Source organism: Xyrauchen texanus, chromosome 13 (assembly GCF_025860055.1).
Source record: "Xyrauchen texanus isolate HMW12.3.18 chromosome 13, RBS_HiC_50CHRs, whole genome shotgun sequence".
NCBI lineage: Eukaryota > Metazoa > Chordata > Actinopteri > Cypriniformes > Catostomidae > Xyrauchen > Xyrauchen texanus.
In genome coordinates, this window is record NC_068288.1 from 14,952,116 (window position 1) to 14,972,964 (window position 20,849).

At 40.2% G+C, this 20,849-nt stretch overlaps 1 protein-coding gene across 2 annotated transcripts in view; it reads right to left on the reverse strand.

The window, feature by feature from the left end:
* Positions 1 to 20,849, reverse strand: part of plxnb1b (plexin b1b) — a 90,184-nt gene that overhangs the window by 2,550 nt on the left and 66,785 nt on the right. For both annotated transcript variants that reach the window (XM_052140940.1, XM_052140941.1), the window contains exons 21-37: positions 18,522 to 18,764; positions 18,077 to 18,259; positions 17,760 to 17,908; positions 16,388 to 16,488; positions 14,787 to 15,004; positions 11,793 to 11,971; positions 11,642 to 11,708; positions 11,282 to 11,428; positions 9,580 to 9,745; positions 9,333 to 9,436; positions 9,137 to 9,221; positions 6,670 to 6,836; positions 6,388 to 6,548; positions 3,719 to 3,866; positions 1,632 to 1,696; positions 286 to 361; positions 96 to 170 (exon numbers count right to left, since the gene is read on the reverse strand). In XM_052140940.1, coding sequence (XP_051996900.1) covers positions 96 to 170; positions 286 to 361; positions 1,632 to 1,696; positions 3,719 to 3,866; positions 6,388 to 6,548; positions 6,670 to 6,836; positions 9,137 to 9,221; positions 9,333 to 9,436; positions 9,580 to 9,745; positions 11,282 to 11,428; positions 11,642 to 11,708; positions 11,793 to 11,971; positions 14,787 to 15,004; positions 16,388 to 16,488; positions 17,760 to 17,908; positions 18,077 to 18,259; positions 18,522 to 18,764 — 2,334 coding nt within the window. The remainder of the gene's footprint in view (positions 1 to 95; positions 171 to 285; positions 362 to 1,631; positions 1,697 to 3,718; positions 3,867 to 6,387; positions 6,549 to 6,669; positions 6,837 to 9,136; positions 9,222 to 9,332; positions 9,437 to 9,579; positions 9,746 to 11,281; positions 11,429 to 11,641; positions 11,709 to 11,792; positions 11,972 to 14,786; positions 15,005 to 16,387; positions 16,489 to 17,759; positions 17,909 to 18,076; positions 18,260 to 18,521; positions 18,765 to 20,849) is intronic.

Sequence of the window (20,849 nt, forward strand, 5' to 3'; positions counted from 1 at the left end):
GTAGTTTGTGTTTAGAAGCAACAAAAAAAGACACCTTAAAAATAAGCATTTCTTTGTCTCCACATAGTCTTTTCTGTTAAGCTCCTGTGACTCACCTGATCGTAGTATTTGTTTATATACTTATAGAGCTCATGCAGGGCCACCAGGTAATTTAGTTCTCCAGAGTAATTCTGACAATCAAAACAAATGTGAAGAGGGTGAATCTCTTTAACACCATCACAGAAGATATTCTCCAGAACCTCAACTTTCCCAAATGTTATCAGTGAAATGAAGTCAGCTTCATACCCTGGAGAGCTCAGCCAGAGCGGAGTTCATCTCCTGGTCGCTGGCAGAGATCGTCTGCTTGATGTCTGCATAATATCTGTGTCAGAAAAATGGTGAGGGGAAAAATCCGATCTGATGAGATTTAGAACAAAACAAAACTTCCCAATTTGATATTTGTTAACTACTGAGCTCTTAGGGAACATGGTGGTGGGAAGAAATGAATAGGGTGGAAAACATTTATCGATGCTTTTGCCACGTTTGCGATCCCGAGAAACGATGCGTTTGCTAGCAAAACTTTTGTATTCCCATGTTTACAAATCTACAATAAAGTTTAAAGGGATAGTTCACCCACACCGATCACAGACCACACAGGATTAAAGACATGGATTAAACCACTGGAGGCTCAATTACTTTTATGCTGCCTTTGTTATTTTGGAGCTTCAAAGTTCTGGTCACCATTCACTTCCATTGTATGGACCTACAGAGCTGAAATGTTCTTCTAAAAATCTTCATTTGTGTTCGGCAGAAGAAAGAAAGTCACACACATCTGGGATGACATGAGGGTGATGATGACCTACCCCTTTAATCACCATAAGTGTTTTCACAACAAATTACAAAATAGTAGATCTTATTTCTGTTTTGCAATATTGTGTCAACTGCTGGGCTTTTTTTTCCCTCCCCGACGTGGAACGCCCAATTCCCAATGCGCTCCAAGTCCTCGTGGTGGCGTAGTGACTCGCCTCAATCCGGGTGGCGGAGGACGAATCTCAGTTGCCTCCGCGTCTGAGACCGTCAATCCGCGCATCTTATCACGTGACTTGAGTGCGTTACCGTGGAGACGTAGCGCGTGTGGAGGTTTCACGCTATTCTCCGCGTCATCCACACACAACTCACCACACGCCCCACCGAGAGCGAGAACCACATTATAGTGACCACAAGAAGGTTACCCCATGTGACTCTACCCTCCCTAGCAACCGGGCCAATTTGGTTGCTAAGGAGACCTGACTGGAGTCACTCAGCACAACCTGAATTCAAACTCGCGACTCCAGGTGTGATAGTCAGCGTCAATACTCGCTGAGATACCCAGACCCACAAATGTATGCAATTTTAAGTATGTGGTCTTTATTTTTATAAATCATAAATTGGGGATTATGCTTTGTGCATACCTACTATATTTCTCTTTGAGGAACAAAGAAACAGGACTGTTCAACTGACAGGAAACAGCTCGAATAGTGCCGGAATAAAAATGCAAAATTTGCGAGAGAATGCAACATTTCTTTGTGAGAGAAAACAAAAGCATTGATTATCCCCCCCACCACCAGGGTTCAGTAGTTAGCAGCAGCAGAAGTTGTCTGAGGTCATTTTACCGTTCAACCATCTGCTTATAGCGTGGGATATCTCTGGCATACAGCAACTTATTAATAGGTGAATCCTGGATAACAAGAAGAAAAAAACTTCAGATTTAAACCTGTATTCTGGACATAATATTGTATTACATATAATATTGTTTTGTGTATATCGTGTGTACTTGTAAACGGGTTATTCTGTACATTGTATATATTACATTCTCCTATATGTATATTATTGCAGTGTGCAGTCAACACAACTTAAATGATGTGGTTTTGACCTTTCAATATTTCAGTATACTTGAAAATGCATCTCTTTATATACTAAGAATCCTTTAATAGGATGTTTAAAGTACTGTAACTCAACAAAGAAGATGCTTTTTCAACTTGGATGCAGTGATTTCACCAAATAAACATGAAATGTAACCTGGACAGCTTTAAAGGCACCCGTCCCTAACATTTGCTTGTACAATTCTTAGCAGTGACTCAAAACATTTCTTCTAGCCATCTCTAGTTTGTTCAAGCTCTGCTTGCAGGACTTCCCATCAGCCATGTTTCGGCTTCAGATCAGGACTTCTTGCTGGCCAGTTCAATAAAACATTCCTTGCCAACAATACTTTTGTGATTTTGGACGTGTGCTTTGAAATGATCCTGCTGCAGGATCCATGACCTTTGACCCAGACTTAATGTTTGGAGACGTTTCACTCCAGTACCAAAGGCAGAATAGCGCCACACGTTTGTATCCTCCACTATGTTTAACTGTAGGTAGGGTTTTATTGTCTTGTAAGCTTCAGTTTGTTGCCTATGAACAAATAACTGGTGTGTATTGCCAAAGACCTCTACTTTGGTTTAATCAGTCATTAGAACACTTCGGCATAGATCGGTCTTGCCTTTTTCTGTTTATCTTTCAGCAGTAGGGTCCTCCTTGGCCTTCACCCATAAAGCTATTTTCTCGGTTTAGTGTGCGGCGCATGGCATGAGTTGAAATCATCAGTCCAGATGCAGTTCCAGGTCAGTCTAAAGTCCTGTGAATGTTTTACATGCTGTTTGTTTTCCAAAGATCGCACCTCTTCGTACCCTTTTGCAACTTTTTTGGGAGGTTCTTGACAGCTCCACGAGCAGAAACCAGGACAGGATTTGTGACAGTTCAATGAGCATTCAAGGTATTTGGAGATAGACTTGTGCCCTCTAGAATTCTTGTGTTTGGAGATAATCGTATTTCTGAGGCTCTTGGTTCTCTTTACCATTGTGAATAAGAAACAGGGAATAAAGATGACCTTGTTAGGCATTAAAGCCATTATTCATTGCTTAATTCAAGTCATGTGAGCACTGAGAATTTATCAGTGTTTTGTAACACTTATTTGACATTCGTGGAGGTGCAGTGGGCACAGAACTGGTAATCAGAAGGTTGCTGGTTTGATCCCCACAGCCACCACCATTGTGTCCTTGAGTAAGACACTTAACTCCAGGTTGGTCCGGGAGGATTGTCCCTGTAATAAGTGCTCTGTATAATACATTGGTACTCAGAAGGTTGCTGGTTTGATCCCCACAGTCACCACCATTGTGTCCTTGAGTAAGACACTTAACTCCAGGTTGCTCCGGGGGGATTGTCCCTGTAATAAGTGCTCTGTATAATACATTGGTACTCAGAAGGTTGCTGGTTCGATCCCCACAGTCACCACCATTGTGTCCTTGAGTAAGACACTTAACACCAGGTTGCTCCGGGGGGATTGTCCCTGTAATAAGTGCTCTGTATAATACATTGGTACTCAGAAGGTTGCTGGTTCGATCCCCACAGTCACCACCATTGTGTCCTTGAGTAAGGCACTTAACACCAGGTTGCTCCGGGGGGATTGTCCCTGTAATAAGTGCTCTGTAAGTCACTTTGGATTAAAGCGTCTGCGAAATGCATAAATGTAAATGTTATTTTAAAACCATTTCTATATAAATCTTTATTGTTGTATCCTGCCATTCTGTATCAAATTGTCAGTGTATATTGACTACAGCTGTTTCACAACACAATAAAATATTGTACATGATGTACTTAAAATTCAGGGGTGCCAATAATGTTGTCCAGAACTGCACAGAACTCTCTCTTTGCTTCTTACCCTGCCAAGTTTATGCTCTGCGGTAGTGCAGGAGTCCATGAAGGTCTGAGCAATTACTGACAAAACTGCATCCACATTATCCGACACCTGCACATCGAAGATGAACTGAGGGTTCTTCACAATGTTGATCCAGAAACGCAGTGGCAAACTAGTAACAAGAGAGAAAAGTGAATGTTAACACTCGAGCATGAAGAGAACAGCTTGTGTTTCAAAATCATGTTTGTACACTTAAATTCAATCTACAGTATATTCAATACATATATGACTTAATCTATATTATTTTTCTCTGGTAAATGTATTGTTTTTTAAATTATATTTAGATCATTTTACTTACTAAAAAAGATAAAGTTTATGAAATGTCACATTTATTTTATAGGCACAGGCATTCGTTTGAATTCTCATACTTTTCTAATTTCTTTTGTCATTAAACATGGTAGAATCATGTGTCTGAATCATAAACATGCAAATTATATGCAAATAAAGTTTTGCATAGTAAAAAGGGCATTGTGCGCTTAAAGCTTGTACATGTATGCACAATACTTAGTTAACTGGGTTTTATAAAGTGAGATTTGTGCAGGTTCTGGTGTAGGTACAGTTGTATAAATATGCTAAATGTTGTAGATTTGTATAGATTTAGGATGAAATCTACACAACGTTTTTACAGAGGCCCCAGGTCTTATTGTAAATGATTAATCATGCATGTTATTCCATATGGAGGACAAAACATGCAAAAATGATAAATAAATACATAAATAAATAAATGTAATAATAAGAAAATAAATAAAGTAATAAATGTCTTGATAAAACAAATATAATTAGTTTTTAATGAAAGTTATTCCTGAATTTATTTTTGTATGACTTTTTTTCCTTTATTTATTATTTTCTCTTTATATTTTTATTTTTTAAAACTTGTTTTATTCTTTCATTTGTTTTTTTATTATTATTTATTTATGCATTCATTTATTTTATATTGATTTATTCCCACATGTATTTATTTCTATATTTAAATATTCCCACATTTATTTATTTTTTGTATTTATTCTTACATTTCTGTCTCTTGTATGATAATGATGTGGGCGTGTCCTGCTCACCATAGGTTTATTGTATGATAATGATGTGGGCGTGTCCTGCTCACCATAGGTTTATTGTATGATAATGATGTGGGCGTGTCCTGCTCACCATTGGTTTATTGTATGATAATGATGTGGGCGTGTCCTGCTCACCATAGGTTTATTGTATGATAATGATGTGGGCGTGTCCTGCTCACCATTGGTTTATTGTATGATAATGATGTGGGCGTGTCCTGCTCACCATCGGTTTATTGTAGATTGAGGCGTGTGCTCGATTACTCTTGACTTGTTTAGATGTGACGTCATATATCATGTAAACTAAAGCTATTTGTGGGGCTAAAAACATAAGAGCTTCAGTCAATCCAAGATTTATTGGTTATACTAAAATCACAAAATAAATGGGGAGCTGTTTCTTCAACAAATCCACAAAATGAGCAAGTTTCATAAATTATATGATTTAACCTTTTCTTTTATTTTCTGTGTATATAACTTCATATTTTGATTTCCGCAAATCCATAATATTGTTTTCTGTTGTTATGATTGTTCATTGTAACAGATACACCCATGCTACATTTCCCTGATCGTTTATGTGTGTATATATACAAGTTCTGCAATAAAAAAACAAAAATAAAAAAATCTATAGCTGACGCTTAATACATATATCTAGAGAGTTGCGCAACTTGCAAATGAAGTCGATAACACGCATCAAATAACGGTTTCATTTAGAGTAGAGGTGCTGATTGATGTTTTAGGAGAGCTGTATGCTGGTATGAATGTCGAAGCACATCCTGGATTGTTAAACTCTCTGCAAAACATTCCCTGCATATTCAAAATCTGTGCGAGTCAGCGGGTGCTGAGGTGGGACGTCCATCTGCTCCCGATAAGTACTATTGAGCTCTCAACCAATGATACACTGGAGCTCCGCAAGGACCGCCTCCCTCATTTACATGTTGCACACAGAAAAGTAAAAATAAATATATGTATAAATAAATAAATATATATGGGAATATACAAATATAAAAATAAATAAACACTTCAATAACAAAAATATGCAAAATAAATGAATAAATAATTAAAAGTTAAAAAGAATAAAAATAAATATAGAAAATAATAAAGGAATAAAGTCATACAATAATAATTTCAGGAATAAATTTAATTAAAAACTAATTATATTTGTTTTATCAAGACATTTATTCCTTTATTTATTTTTTATTATTACATATATTTATTTATTATTTATGCAGGTTTGGGCCTCCATAATTCCAAAGACAAAAAGTTTGTAATAATTTGCTCTGCCTCGGAAACATCTTTCTTTTTGCCCAATGCCACAAAGCTCCACCGAACAATGGTCACATAGAGACTGCTCTTCATGATCCAATCAATTTCCAATGGATAAAATCAAAATATGCCTTTCAGCTGGTTTTTTTTTCTCTCTTTGAAAATCCTGTTTCACCTGTCACATTAAAGTACTGACGTTTGACTTAAATCCCTAATATTACAATAGAAAAAAAAAATCTAATATCCATTTCTATTCTTAATCAAAACAAATGTAACATGTATTTTTAGCATTTCATGAGTGTTTACTCTGTAGATCAGTACCTATTAGTTTTCCAGATGTGAATAGTTTCCAAGTCTGAAATACCATGGTGCACTGCCTGGTCATCCAGCAAGTCAAAGAAGTATTTGATTGCCAGTGGAACCGGTCGACTGGTGCTCAGAATAACTGTGAATAGATCATCCACAAACTTCTGTAGTGTACCCTAGAGGAAGACAAAGAGAGAGCTATTTAACAGTGTGTGTACGGTGCGTTCAGCCATACCTACAGAAACATACACTGCTGGTATGAGTCTGGCTTCTGCATGTGTGAAACCGTTTGGATACCTTCATTGACAGCAGTCTCGTGAGGTAGATCTCAGGTATGGCCTTGGCTCTTTCTCGCTCTCTTAAACTACCTCGTCTGTGTTTGGTTAACTCTGACTCCTCACTGGCCTTCACCAGATGCCACAGCCTCACCCCTCCCTCATCCACATCCTCTAGCATGGGTGTCTCTGCAAGTTGACAACGAGAGATGTAAAACAAAGCAATCATTTGTTTATGCCAATGTTTAATAGAGAGCACAGTATAAATATCGATGTTTAGAAGGTTCAGATCTGCATGTATAAAGATGAGCAATAGTTTACAAACATGATCCAAGCCAGATCATGTTGTCAGGGTCGATTCTTTCACATGTGTACAGATGGTAACTACAGTATATCCAAACTATTTCTTAATAAATGCATTATATTTTATTACTGGATGGATAATTGATAGGGTTAGGATTATCATTATTGCCAACTCTAACACTTTCAAACACTGCTCTACGAGGAAGGATGGGGCAAAAGAAATCATAACAAAAACAAACATCTGAAAGCACATCTGGATTTTGCTGAAAGGCCAATACTGACAGTAAATAGTGGTGGTAATGGGAGACAAAGTACAAGAGAACCTGAAAAAAACAAACAAAAACAGGTTGTATAGACAAAAATTTGGAGTTGGGAAGTTACAAACAATCAGAGTTTTTACACTGCACACGAATGGCTGAATACCAGTCCTAAACGTTCAGTCCGCCATCCAGTATACCTGAGAGACTTTAAAGTTCAGTATCCAAACTCAACCTAGAGCAACACCTCCACAGACCTGGAACTTAAGCGAGGATCCTATATTTGGACTTCAGTTTAGCCTACAATACCATCATGCCTGATCTTCTCTCAATCAAACTGACCCAGCTCTCTGTGCCCATCCCAATCTATCGATGGATCACCAGCAGCTAGTGAGATCCGGGACCCTCACAGTTAGCACTGGTGCTCCTCTGGGATGTGTTCTCTCTCCACTGCTCTTCTCCCTGTACATGAATGACTTCAATACAAAAGACCCCACTGTCAAGCTCCTGAAGTTTGCAGGCGACACCACGATCATCGGCCTCATCCACGAAGGTGATGAGTCTGTATACAGACGGGAGGTTGTTCAGATTGCTGTCTGGTGCGGTCACAGCAACCTTGAGCTGAACACACTCAAATCAGTGGAGATGATAGTGGACATGAGGAGAAATACCCCTGAACCATCCTGTACAGCACTGTAGCAGCAGTGGAGTCATTCAGGTTCCTGGGACCTACCATCTCTTAGGACCTGAAGTCGACACCCACATAGACTTGAAAAGACCCCCCATAGTACAATAATGTGAATACATATCTCATGTACATATGTAAATTCACAATTAATTCAATAACTGTACATACTCTATTGTGACAGGGTGGGCAGGGTCGTGATGCTACACACCCGGCCCCTAATCAGGCTAATCAAGCCTCCGAGAGGGTTAAAGGTGACAGGAGGACGCTGAGAGGATGACCGCACCGGCTCGGTCTTCTTGCAGTCGAAGATGGAGCAACTTTCTGCTCTTGAGTTTATTCCGTGCACTGTCAAGTGCTTCATCAGATTTGTCGCAAATATTGTGAGCCTGGACAAATGTAGCCACACTTTTGATCTTTTCCACATCTTTCACATGTGTGGGGTTTGAGATGCATACACACTACAGCCTCACGTGTGAGCCGCGTCTCTGGGCGTAACCGGCATACACTAGTGTTTTTCCTTGATGCCTAAACACATCCAATCACCAGCACTTTGAGACTTGGGCACATCTAGCATGCTACATGCTTATCACTGACGTTGATGAGATTAACCCCTTAGGAATCGAAATTTGGTACCGAACGACAAGACATTTTTTGATACTCCATATTTTAGAGGCAATTCGGTCAGTGCCTAAAATGTATCGAACTCGATACCCAGCCATAGTTGACAGTATATGTTTGCCATTATGGGTAAAGAAAAAAATAGAATAAATATTCTATTTCTATAGTGCAGTGAAATTACACTCTGCACAGAAACTCTGGTTGCACTGCTGCTCATGCTCTGTGTTTGAATGGAAACCATCATAAAGGCACTGTTGTGTGTGTGTGTGTGTGTGTGTGTGTGTATGTGTGAGCGTGTATTTATCACTTTGTGGGGACCAAATGTCCCCATAAGGAGAGTAAAACCCGACATTTTTGACCTTGTGGGGACATTTTGTCGGTCCCCATGAGGAAAACAGCTTATAAATCATACTAAATTGTGTTTTTTGAAAATGTAAAAATGCAGAAAGTTTTCTGTGAGGGTTAGGTTTAGGGGTAGGGTTAGGTTTAGGGGATAGAATATAAAGTTTGTACAGTATAAAAACCATTATGTCTATGGAAAGTCCCCATAAAACATGGAAACACAACACGTGTGAGTGTGTATGTGTGTGTGTGTGCATGAACATATATAACAATATACTCACGTTCCCCTGCAACGTAATCATGGGTGTCATGGTGAATATGTTTACTATGGCATGGCACCAAAGCAACCATCGCTCCATCTGGAACCTAAAAGCCAGAGAAGAACAAATATGAAACTTCATGCTTAGTTTAACAGTTACAGTCCAGCGTGTTTTATTACGGATTATGTTTGTAAATGCAGGTGTATGTATGTAATACCTTATAATGCTGGAGTGTGTTAAGACGTTTCCAGTTGTCTTGACAGACAGATGTAAGATCTTCATCTGAGAGAATTAAATGTCCTGCTACACCGGAGCGCCATTCTGGAAATGCCCCAAAAAAATACAAATATTAAAAATAATCAATAGAGTAAATTCTAAAGACATAAAGAGATCAAAATGACAAAGTACAGAGAGGACAAAGTTTCTATGTGAGAAACAGGGCTGCCATGCATGACTGTTCTCACCCAGGTCCACTGAGTCAGTGTGTGGTCTATGGGAGTATGATGTGCCCTTGAACACCTGGTCGAGTATCTTCTCCTTCACCTGGGTTATAGTGTCACAATCCAAAACTTTAGCAGGAACTGGCTGTGCCTCATTCATACCAATTTCCTGCATCAAGACGTTCAGTGTCTATAGAGGGAGAGAGAGAGAGAGAGAGTGAGTGAGAGAGAGAAAATCAAGCATTCGTTTCAGATTGTCATTATTGAAACTTTCCACTTTAAACACAAATCTATTTGATATTCTAACAACCTTTCCCCATATTCTCATCAAAACTAAAGAAAATATACCATTCCCTCACCTAAGGTTGCAACATTCTACCAGCCAAAAACAGGATCAGGGGTGCAAAAATAATAATATAATAATTATACTCCCTGATTTTTGTTGTAATCATTAGTTCATATGTCATATTGACATATTTTCTGTTTAGAGATCACGTGTGAACGCCCCTTGTTTTGAAAAGACCTGTAAATCAGCTCTGGGAATTTCCCTGATTGAGCGCTTATAACATTACCTGAAAAGTTCAGATTTGATGCTACCTGTGAACAAGCCCATATGATTAATGGTTTAAACATGAACAAGGACGCATGACGTAAGAAGACTGGGACAATCACAAAGTTACAACAGAGATGATTCAATTTCTCGGTAGTCAAAAAATATCATTGAATTGGACAGATAGTGAAAGGATTGAGGATATCAAACATGTTTGATATTTTAGCGCCAGCTATAGAGGAATAGTGCTCTGCGACTCAAATCTGAAGTCGTACGATGAGCAGCCAACGAAATCGATCGTGCAAGGCCACAAAACTGGACCATGAAGAAATAGAGATGGCAAAGCAGCGCTCAAAGTGAAGCTTAACTTTTAATGCAACTCATTGCCAACGCGTGTCGCATTCTTGCATCTTTCCATCCCAAGACTGCACCAAAATGAGTTTGGCTCATTTCTTTAGTTATGCGAAACAGAGTATATATCTGATATATCCACGCTAGTCATGCGGCTGCACGTGTTTCCCACATGAGGGTATGATCGGATATAGACGGAGTATGATCAGATATAGATGACAGACGGAGTGATCCTCAGTCGTTTGTGTTGCCCAGTTTTTGTCTGTCATTTACAGTCTGTAATATTTGATACAGAGTATTTTTAGATTCTTTTTTTAGAAGCTGATAGTGTAATCCAGTTTTAAAGAGCTTCTCTTCATCGAGCGGATGAACACATTTGTCGACTGATAAACAACATGACAGAAGACGTGCACAGGCTGTCGCTGATGTTCCATGATCTTCCCCCACTACTGTCAAATGTAGCATAAACTGATGAGCCAAAAAATTATGACCACTCAGAGGTGAAGTGAATAATAAGGGCACAAGTTAAGGTTTGTGTAGATTACAGTAGATGGCAAGTGAACAATCAGATCTTGTAGTCAATGTGTTGAATGCAGGAGAAATGTGCATCAGTAACAACCTGAGCGACTTTGTCAAGGGCCAAATTGTTATGGCCAGATGAGTGTTTCAGAGCGAGGCTTGTGGGGTGCTCCGGTCAGCAGTGGTCCGAGGAGGGACAAACAACAAACCGTCGACAGAAAGAGCCACTTTTTGTTTTTTATTAAACACTGCTTTCAGATTAATAACCTCAATTCATATTGTCAACAATATATGCTGAATTCTAACCAGAGTGTGGTATTCCAGGTCCTCTCTCAGTAAGCGGTTATCATTTAAGGTGTATTTGGCTTTGCCAGTCATTGCATCCACTGGCCCCTTATCCACCTGGTGTTTAATTGCTCGGAAGAGCATGTACAGAGGCTCACCAGCTGATTCCTGAACAGAAGGAACACAAATAAAATCATAATGCAATATGGATAATCTACTGAGTGTTCCAAGAAATCCTACCGGGAAACTTTCTGCCTACTGCCATCAGGGTTACTCTGTTAATTACACTAACTTGCAGTAGCTGCTGTCATTGCGTGATTCAAGCATATTTTCAAGGATTTAAAACGGCAAATTCCAACAAAAATAAATGTCCATACTCACCCTTAAAAAAGCATAGAGACAGATAGACATCCAGTTGGTCAGCAGCTTTTCGACTACTGTCTCAGTTCTGAGAAGAGAAATGAAAGTCGGGTTTATATGGATCAAACAGTCAACGTAGTCCCTCAAACTTCAATTCTTCCATCAGTCTTACCTACGGAGCATGAGCTTGGGGTTCTTGGCAACATACTGTGCCACCAGGTCATTTAACAGTGTTTTGAGAATGTCGGTGAAGTACTCGAGTTTGCTGTGAAGAGCTACAGTGAGCAGAGATGCCACATATCCTCTGTCTCTGGGTGAAAATGTCCTCTGGCTCTCAAGAGTGTGGATGAACTGTAGAAGAGATGAACAGTAGTGAATGAATATAAAATGATGTTCATGTATGCATATATTAAAACTAATTATAAACAAAAAAAAGTTGATTTAAGTGAACATATAAGTTAATTCTCCCGGTGTGCCAATTGGCCGCTAGCAGGTCGATGCACATTATATACAGTTGAAGTCTTGTCAGAAGTTCACATACGCTGTTAGTATTTGGCAGCATTGCCTTTAAATTGTTTAACTAGGCTCAAATATTTTGGGGATCCTTCCACAAGCTTCACAATAAGTTGCTGGAATATTGTCCCATTCCTGCAGACAGAACTGGAGTAACTGAGTCAGGTTTGTAGCCTCCTTGCTTCAGGACTTTGTGATGCCACTCCAATATCTTGACTTTGTTGCCCTTTAGCCATTTAACCACAACTCTGCAGGTGTGCTTGGGGTCATTGTCCATTTGGAAGACCCATTTGTGACTGAGCTTATACTTCCTGTCTGATGTCTTGAGATGTTGCTTCAATGTATCCACATAATGTTCCTTCCTCATGATGTCATCATCTATTTAGTGAAGTGCTCCAGTCCCTCCTGCAGCAAACACCCCCACAACATGATGCTGCACCCCCATGCTTCACTGTTGGGATGCTGTTCTTCACCCTTTCCCCTCCAAACATAACGATGGTCATTATGGACAAACAGTTCAATGTTGTTTCATCAGATCAGAGGACATTTCTCCTAAAGTCAGATCTTTGTCCCCATGTGCACTTGCAAACTGTATTCTGGCTTGTTTATGGTGGTTTTGGAGCAGCGGCTTCTTCCTTGCTGAGCAGCCTTTCAGGTGATGTCCATATAGGACTGGTTTTGCTGTGGATCTAGATACTCGTCCACCTGTTTCCTCCAGCATCTTCACAAGGTCCTTTGCTGTTGTTCTGGGATTGATTTGCACTTTTCACACAAACTACGTTCATCTCTAGGAGACAGAATGCGTCTCCTTCCTGAGCGGTGTGATGACTGTGTGGTCACATGGTGTTTATACTTGTGTACTATTGATGTACAGATGAACGTGGCACCTTCAGACGTTTGGGAATTGCTCCCAAGGATGAACCAGACTTGAGAAGGTCCCCAATGTTTTTCTGAGGTCTTGGCTGATTCCTTAGGCCTTAAAATACATCCACAGGTACACCTCCAATTCAGTGCACCTCCTATCAGAAGCTAATTGGCTAACTGTCTAAAGGCTTGACATCATTTTCAGGAATTTTCCAATCTGCTTAAAGTCACAGTTAACTTAGTGTGTGTAAACTTCTGACCGGCTGGAATTGTGATATAGTCAATTAAAAGTGAAACAATCGGTCTGTAAATAATTGATGGAAGAATTACTCGTGTCATGCACAAAGTAGATGTCCTAAACGACTCGCTGAAACTATAGTTTGCTAATATATATATGAATTTATATATGACATTTATTATTGTACAATTCTAGAGTTAACTGAAAATAAATAACGCTTCATGAGCCCAGCTTTGTCATCCCTTAAGAAGTTGGACTGAAGAAAGCATCCTTGCACTAAAAGAGCTTGACACAGCCCCAAAAATAGAGTAGAACGTATGTGCCTCAAGACAGGTATTTAACAGCTGAAGTTCTTGTTAACTTGACACAGTGTCTACAAAAACTTTTCTGTCCTACGTGAGATACTAAAAAACTGAGAGAAACGGCGCAATGACAACACTGTCACGAAGTCTTAATTTCAGCCAAAAATATGGGAGGTCCAGAGCAATCCTAAGTACAGCATCAAAACACTTAGTAGCTTACACAAAAACATTTCAAGGTACAAATGGCCATGGCATTACCATGTATTTGCACACAATGATATTTGGAGCACCAATTAAGTACAATGGTATACGAGTATGCTAATCGTATGTTAAAGAACCATGATGCTACGATCTGATCCCATATAAGAGCGTTATTGTCCAGGATTCTGGAAGGAATTTGGGCTGAAAACAGAAGCTTCCAGTACTCAGAGAAATACTTCAGTGCATACAGAAATACGATTACTGGATAATGTGTATGAAGATTTGTCATGTACAGGATGTGCAATGGAAAGTACAGTAAGTGCAAAGAGGAATGGGTTTCTACATGTAGTACTATAAATATGAAAAATAAAATATAAGTGATTCAGCATATTTAACAAATGGGGTTGTATACGTACGAGCATATACAAGCTGTCTTATTCCGATATCTAGAAACTTGAATATTATCTTAATTTGGTCAAGACAATCAGGTTAATGGGTTTACATAATGTTATCATAATCACAATGTGACCATATCCATGGAAAGCAAGTTCCTACTCCAAAGTCCTACTCCAAAGTCCTACTCCAAGGTTCTACTCCAAGGTTCTACTCCAAGGTTCTACTCCAAAGTCCTACTCCAAAGTCCTACTCCAAAGTCCTACTCCAAGTTCCTACTCCAAGTTCCTACTCCAAGTTCCTACTCCAAGTTCCTACTCCAAGGTTCTACTCCAAGGTTCTACTCCAAAGTCCTACTCCAAAGTCCTACTCCAAAGTCCTACTCCAAAGTCCTACTCCAAAGTCCTACTCCAAGTTCCTACTCCAAGTTCCTACTCCAAGGTTCTACTCCAAGGTTCTACTCCAAGGTTCTACTCCAAGGTTCTAATCTATTGTTCTACTCCAAGGTTCTACTCTATTGTTCTACTCTATTGTTCTACTCTATTGTTCTACTCTAAGGTTCTACTCCAAGGTTCTACTCCAAGGTTCTACTCCAAGGTTCTACTCTATGTAATTTGGGAGAGTCAATGACAACAGGGAGGAAAACCTCAGCCACCTTTGTGAGGAAGAGTTTGCTGTTGAGGAGATTTGATAACTGAATGAGTCCCTGCTCGACTGTGGGCCGTCGACACTCCTGCACATCCAGCTCTCTGCGAAGTGGGGACTCACGATGTCCCGGGAAAAAGATGCGTTCAGCATACATACGGTACTCCAAGAACGGAATCCCCGATCCCACCAGATCACTCGACATATCCATCATTTCAGTCATCAGGTCTGAGGAGAAGAGTCAGAGTTTATGTCAGATATCAAAGTCACCTTGAGATAAGTGAGAGAGTAAATTAATTATGCAAAACACTGCACTGGATAATTATGTAGTAGTTCTCCAATGATTGTGATCCAGAAGTGGCAATCCAACACAGCACCAGAACAATCGCTCAAAAGTAAACGAAAATTAAAACTAAAAATCTAAAAATATATACTTTTTCGTTTTTTTCACTTCTTTCTTGTTGTCATTATGGGGTTTGTTTGTAGAATTTTGAGGACAATAATGAATAGAATCCATTTTGGAATAAGTCTGTAACAACATGTGGAAGAAGTGAAGCGCTGGGAATACTGTCCGGATGCTCTGTAGGTACACATTGACACAGGATCGCAGCAGTGATCTTGAGAAAATTAGTTTCATCCATGTGATTGTGAGTTAAGTGTCTTACTCAAGGACACAATGGTGGTGGCTGTGGGAATCGAACCAGCAACCTTCTGATTACCAACTCAACATTTAGCCCACTACACCACCTCTCATCATGATCTCTCATCCTCATACCAGTACAGAAACATGGCTTTCTTTCTAATGCAGAACATAAATTAAGATTTTTAGAAGAATATCTCGGCTCTGTAAGTCCATTCAATGCAAGTGAACCAGAATTTTGTAGCTCTAAAAATCACATAAAACTTCTATAAAAGTGGTTTAATCCATGTCTTCAGAAGAAATATGATAAGTGTGAGTGAAATAGAAATCGAAATTGAAGTCCTTTTTTACTAATAAACTCCATTTTCACATCTGGAAGTGAAAGTGAAAGTGGAGATTTAGAGTATAAAAGCACTTAAATATTGATCTGTTTCCCACCCACACATATCATACCTCTTCTGAAGACATGGAGTAAACCAGAGCATGAGGATCTGCTTGTTTTTCTCATCAAGAACAACATAAATATATCCTTTATATGCCGAGTGTATATGTACAGTCTGTACATTAATTGCGTCAGTCTACTTTATTAACAGTTTCTTTTTCTCCACTTTGATCTATACTTTTTTGCTTACATTGCTTAATTAAAAACATAAGCTGTAATATTAACTGGTTTTGGATGTAATTATAAGCTTGTATTGAAATGGTGACGCAACCTTAACGATTCAAAAAACGAATTGTCATTAATTTGCTTAATTTAAATAAACAAATAACAAGTACAAGAGCTCAAATATTGGAATACAAAATGACTGAAAAATGCCCATCCTATATTTAATAGTTCCAAATAGTTCTTGGGTAATTTATTTACTGTGGTGAAATAAACACACATAACATCTGGAGCAGATCAATATTTTTGAATATTCTCAGATTTAAAAGAGTGCACTGTTGTCCAGTTTAATCCTGTTGTCCATTACCTGTGAACTCTTTCTTGCAGCGGTCTCTCACACTGGTCTCCAGATTCTCCAGCTGGATCTGCACCTTCTTAAAATCTCTCAGAGCTTGTTTACTCTTTCTCCTGAGAGGATGAGGGATGCGAAACATGTCAGAGACAAGAAGAGAGGATGAAAGGTGTAGTTCACTGAAAAATCATTTTAAATTGTTTATAAATTTATGACTTAAAATGTATATTTGATTTACTTTTTATAACCTTTTTACAAACATGTAAATACTGTTGTGAGAAACAAACAAACATAAAAAAATGACACTCAATTCTAAATCTTCTGAACATGTGCAACAGCTTTATGTATCCGCTGAAAGTGCAAAGATTCAGCAGAAATTCTTCCAAATGTGCTCATGCAATTATTCCAATCACTCAGGATGGAAAGTAGCCTTGATAAGTATCACCGTGGTAACTGCCTAGCAACCAGATGTGGTTACCCTAGCAACCAAGTAACAAATCACATATCGCTGCACCAGAACAGCGTAGAGACTTCAGGGTTGACTTATTTCACATAGGATGCCAAGGAGCCTTGATAAATATCACCTTGGTAATGGCCTAGCAACCACATGGGTTTACCCTAGCAACCAAGTAACAAATCACATATATCTGCACCAGAACAACATAAAGACTTCTGGTTTTGTTCATGGTATTCAGGGTGGCAAGGATCTATCTTTCTATCAGACAGACTGAATGGTCTTATAATCTTTAAACTTTGAACTTTTAAAACTACTAAAACTTATACCTTTCATGCTAAGCTTTCTCAAGCCAACCTAAAGTTTGTCCACAAACTTTTCAATCTTTAGGCCATTCATTTGTTTTAGATGGCCACATATAGTTTTGAAATATTTAATATTAAGAATACATTTATTGAAAAGACATTTCTTTATACAGTATATGCAACAATACACATTATGCTTATGATTTTTATCCTGAAAATTCCCCCACATGGGAAGAAATTTAATCTTTTATTTTTGCTTATTTTGAGCTTGTTTTTTCACTGCAACTGGTATTTCACCCACCCTTAGCACCGAGTCCTGTCATTTTATAAGAACGTTATTAACTCTTCTTTTATTTCCTTCTAACCAGTTACCATTTGGAATAGAGACTCTGGAATGCCGGAACCGGAATGAAAAAATTCAGAATGAACTTGAAACGAAAAACATCACATTTTGAGTCCCTACCTACAATAACAATAATAAGAACATTTATGCGAAAGAGTAGTTCCTTAAAACTTCATTCATTTGTAAACTCTCCTGATGTTTAAGCAAAACTTGCAGAAGCAGAAGATTAATAATTGGTTAATGTTGTAGCAGGAGAACATAATCATTGTATAACCTCATACACACCTGTATATAAACACAATCATGAGAACAATAAGGGCAACAAGAGAAGCAACTGCTCCAACCCCAATCTGTGCCACCAGCGGAAAGGTGGAGTGACTGAAAGAATCATACTGCACTTGTCCCAGGGAAAAGTTCAGGTTTCCCATATGCACCTGAAACAGACACACACACACACACAGCACACACACACACACACACACACACACGTTCACTCAGCAACACATTATCACTACAAAAGTGCAAGTTACAGTCACACTTTCAGAACAGAAGGTGCAGGTGTAACTTTAAGCTCAGTTTGTTTGTATTGTCTTCATGCTTACTGTAAATTCTGGAAAAGAGTCAGATCCCTCCCGCTTACGTTCATGCCTAAGGGAGGGTGAGGGCTGCAGGGCCGGTGGCTCACAGTACAGGTGATTGTGTGTTAGTGTTTTAACAGCACAAACCCCCTCACCAATCAGTGCAACCACTTCCTCTTTAGAGATGGCCACGTCTAAATTGTCCCCCTGCAGAGGCACAGTGAAAGGGGGTCAGAAAACAGGTGAACAGTAAAAAATTTCTTTAAGATTTAAAAACATGCCAAGTAATAAAGGAGTGATTAATGTTCCTAATAATCAACCTATAACTGTTGGCTGTTATAATAGATGTCTAATAATGACATCACAGCCGTCATTTATATAGTCAGAATTACACATATTTACATTGTTTATTTTAATGATGTTTAATATATACAGGAAAACAAACAACAAGAGTAAAAGCCGAACTAACCTCCACCGATATCACAGATCCAGGTTTGTAGCGAAATGGCTTTGTGCGATCGTGGCGGTTCAGGGGATGGAGGGTCGGGTTAGGCTCATAGGTGAAAGCTGATTGGCTGACTGAGTTAAAGTTAAAGTGCAAGTTATCCAAAAGAAACTCCACCTGCATGTGTGCACCATCTACTTGAGCATCCACACCAGGGGTCCGGCAAAGAAGTAGAGAAGAGTTTTTCACCTCACAATGCTCTTCAAACTACAGAGAACATGAAAGCAAGAGTGAGAACATTGTGTGATGAACAGACTCTTAAATCCAGCCCTGCACACTCACACACTCTCTCTCTCTCTCTCTCTCTCTCTCTCTCTCTCTCTCTCTCTCACACACACACTCACTCTCTCCCTCTTTCTCTCTCTCACACACACACACACACACACACTCACTCTCTCCCTCTCTCTCTCTCTCTCACACACACACACACACACACACACACACACACACACACACACACACACACACACACACACACACTCACTCTCTCCCACACACACACAGTCACACAAACACACACACACTCTCTCTCTCTCACAAACACACACGTTCATCCCCTAAACCCAACACAACCCCTAAACCCAACACATCCCCTTAAACCCAACACATCCCCTAAACCCAACACAACCCCTAAACCCAACATCCCCTAAACCCAACACGACCCCTAAACCCAACACATCCCCTTAAACCCAACACATCCCCTAAACCCAACACAACCCCTAAACCCAACACATCCCCTAAACACAACTCATCCCCTAAACCCAACACATCCCCTAAACCCAACACAACCCCTAACACAACCCCTAAACCCAACACAACCCGACACAACCCGACACAACCCCTAAACCCAACACATCCCCTAAACCCAACACATCCCCTAAACCCAACACGACCCCTAAACCCAACACATCCCCTAAACCCAACACAACCCCTAAACCCGACACATCCCCTAAACCCAACACATCCTCTAAACCCAACACAACCCCTAAACCCGACACAACCCCTAAACCCAACACATCCCCTAACACAACCCCTAAACCCAACACATCCCCTAAACCCAACACAACCCCTAAACCCGACACAACCCCTAAACCCGACACGGCCCCTAAACCCGACATGACCCCTAAACCCGACACGGCCCCTAAACCCAACACGGCCCCTAAACCCGACACAACCCCTAAACCCAACACAACCCCTAAACCCAGCACAACACCTAAACCCAACACATCACCTAAACCCAACACAACCCCTAAACCCGACACATCCCCTAAACCCAACACATCCCCTAAACCCAACACATCCCCTAAACCCAACACAACCCCTAAACCCGACACAACTCCTAACACAACCCCTAAACCCGACACAACCCCTAAACCCGACACATCCCCTAAACCCAGCACAACCCCTGAACCCAACACATCACATAAACCCAACACAACCCTTAAACCCGACACATCCCCTAAACCCAACACATCCCCTAAACCCAACACAACCCCTAAACCCGACACAACCCCTAAACCCGACACAACCCCTAAACCCGACACATCCCCTAAACCCGACACATCCCCTAAACCCAACACATCCCCTAACACAACCCCTAAACCCAACACACCCCCTAAACCCAACACATCCCCTAAACCCAACACATCCCCTAACACAACCCCTAAACCCGACACATCCCCTAAACCCGACACATCCCCTAAACCCAGCACAACCCCTGAACCCAACACATCCCCTAAACCCAGCACAACACCTAAACCCAACACATCACCTAAACCCAACACAACCCCTAAACCCGACACATCCCCTAAACCCAACACATCCCCTAACACAAACCCTAAACCCAACACACCCCCTAAACCCAACACATCCCCTAAACCCAACACATCCCCTAACACAACCCCTAAACCCAACACACCCCCTAAACCCAACACATCCCCTAAACCCAACACACCCCCTAAACCCAACACATCCCCTAAACCCAACACATCCCCTAAACACAACCCCTAAACCCAACACACCCCCTAAACCCAACACATCCCCTAAACCCAACACATCCCCTAAACCCAACACAACCCCTAAACCCAACACACCCCCTAAACCCAACACAACCCCTAAACCCAACACACCCCCTAAACCCAACACATCCCCTAAACCCAACACATCCCCTAACACAACCCCTAAACCCAACACACCCCCTAAACCCAACACAACCCCTAAACCCAACACATCCCCTAAACCCAACACAACCCCTAAACCCAACACATCCCCTAACACAACCCCTAAACCCAA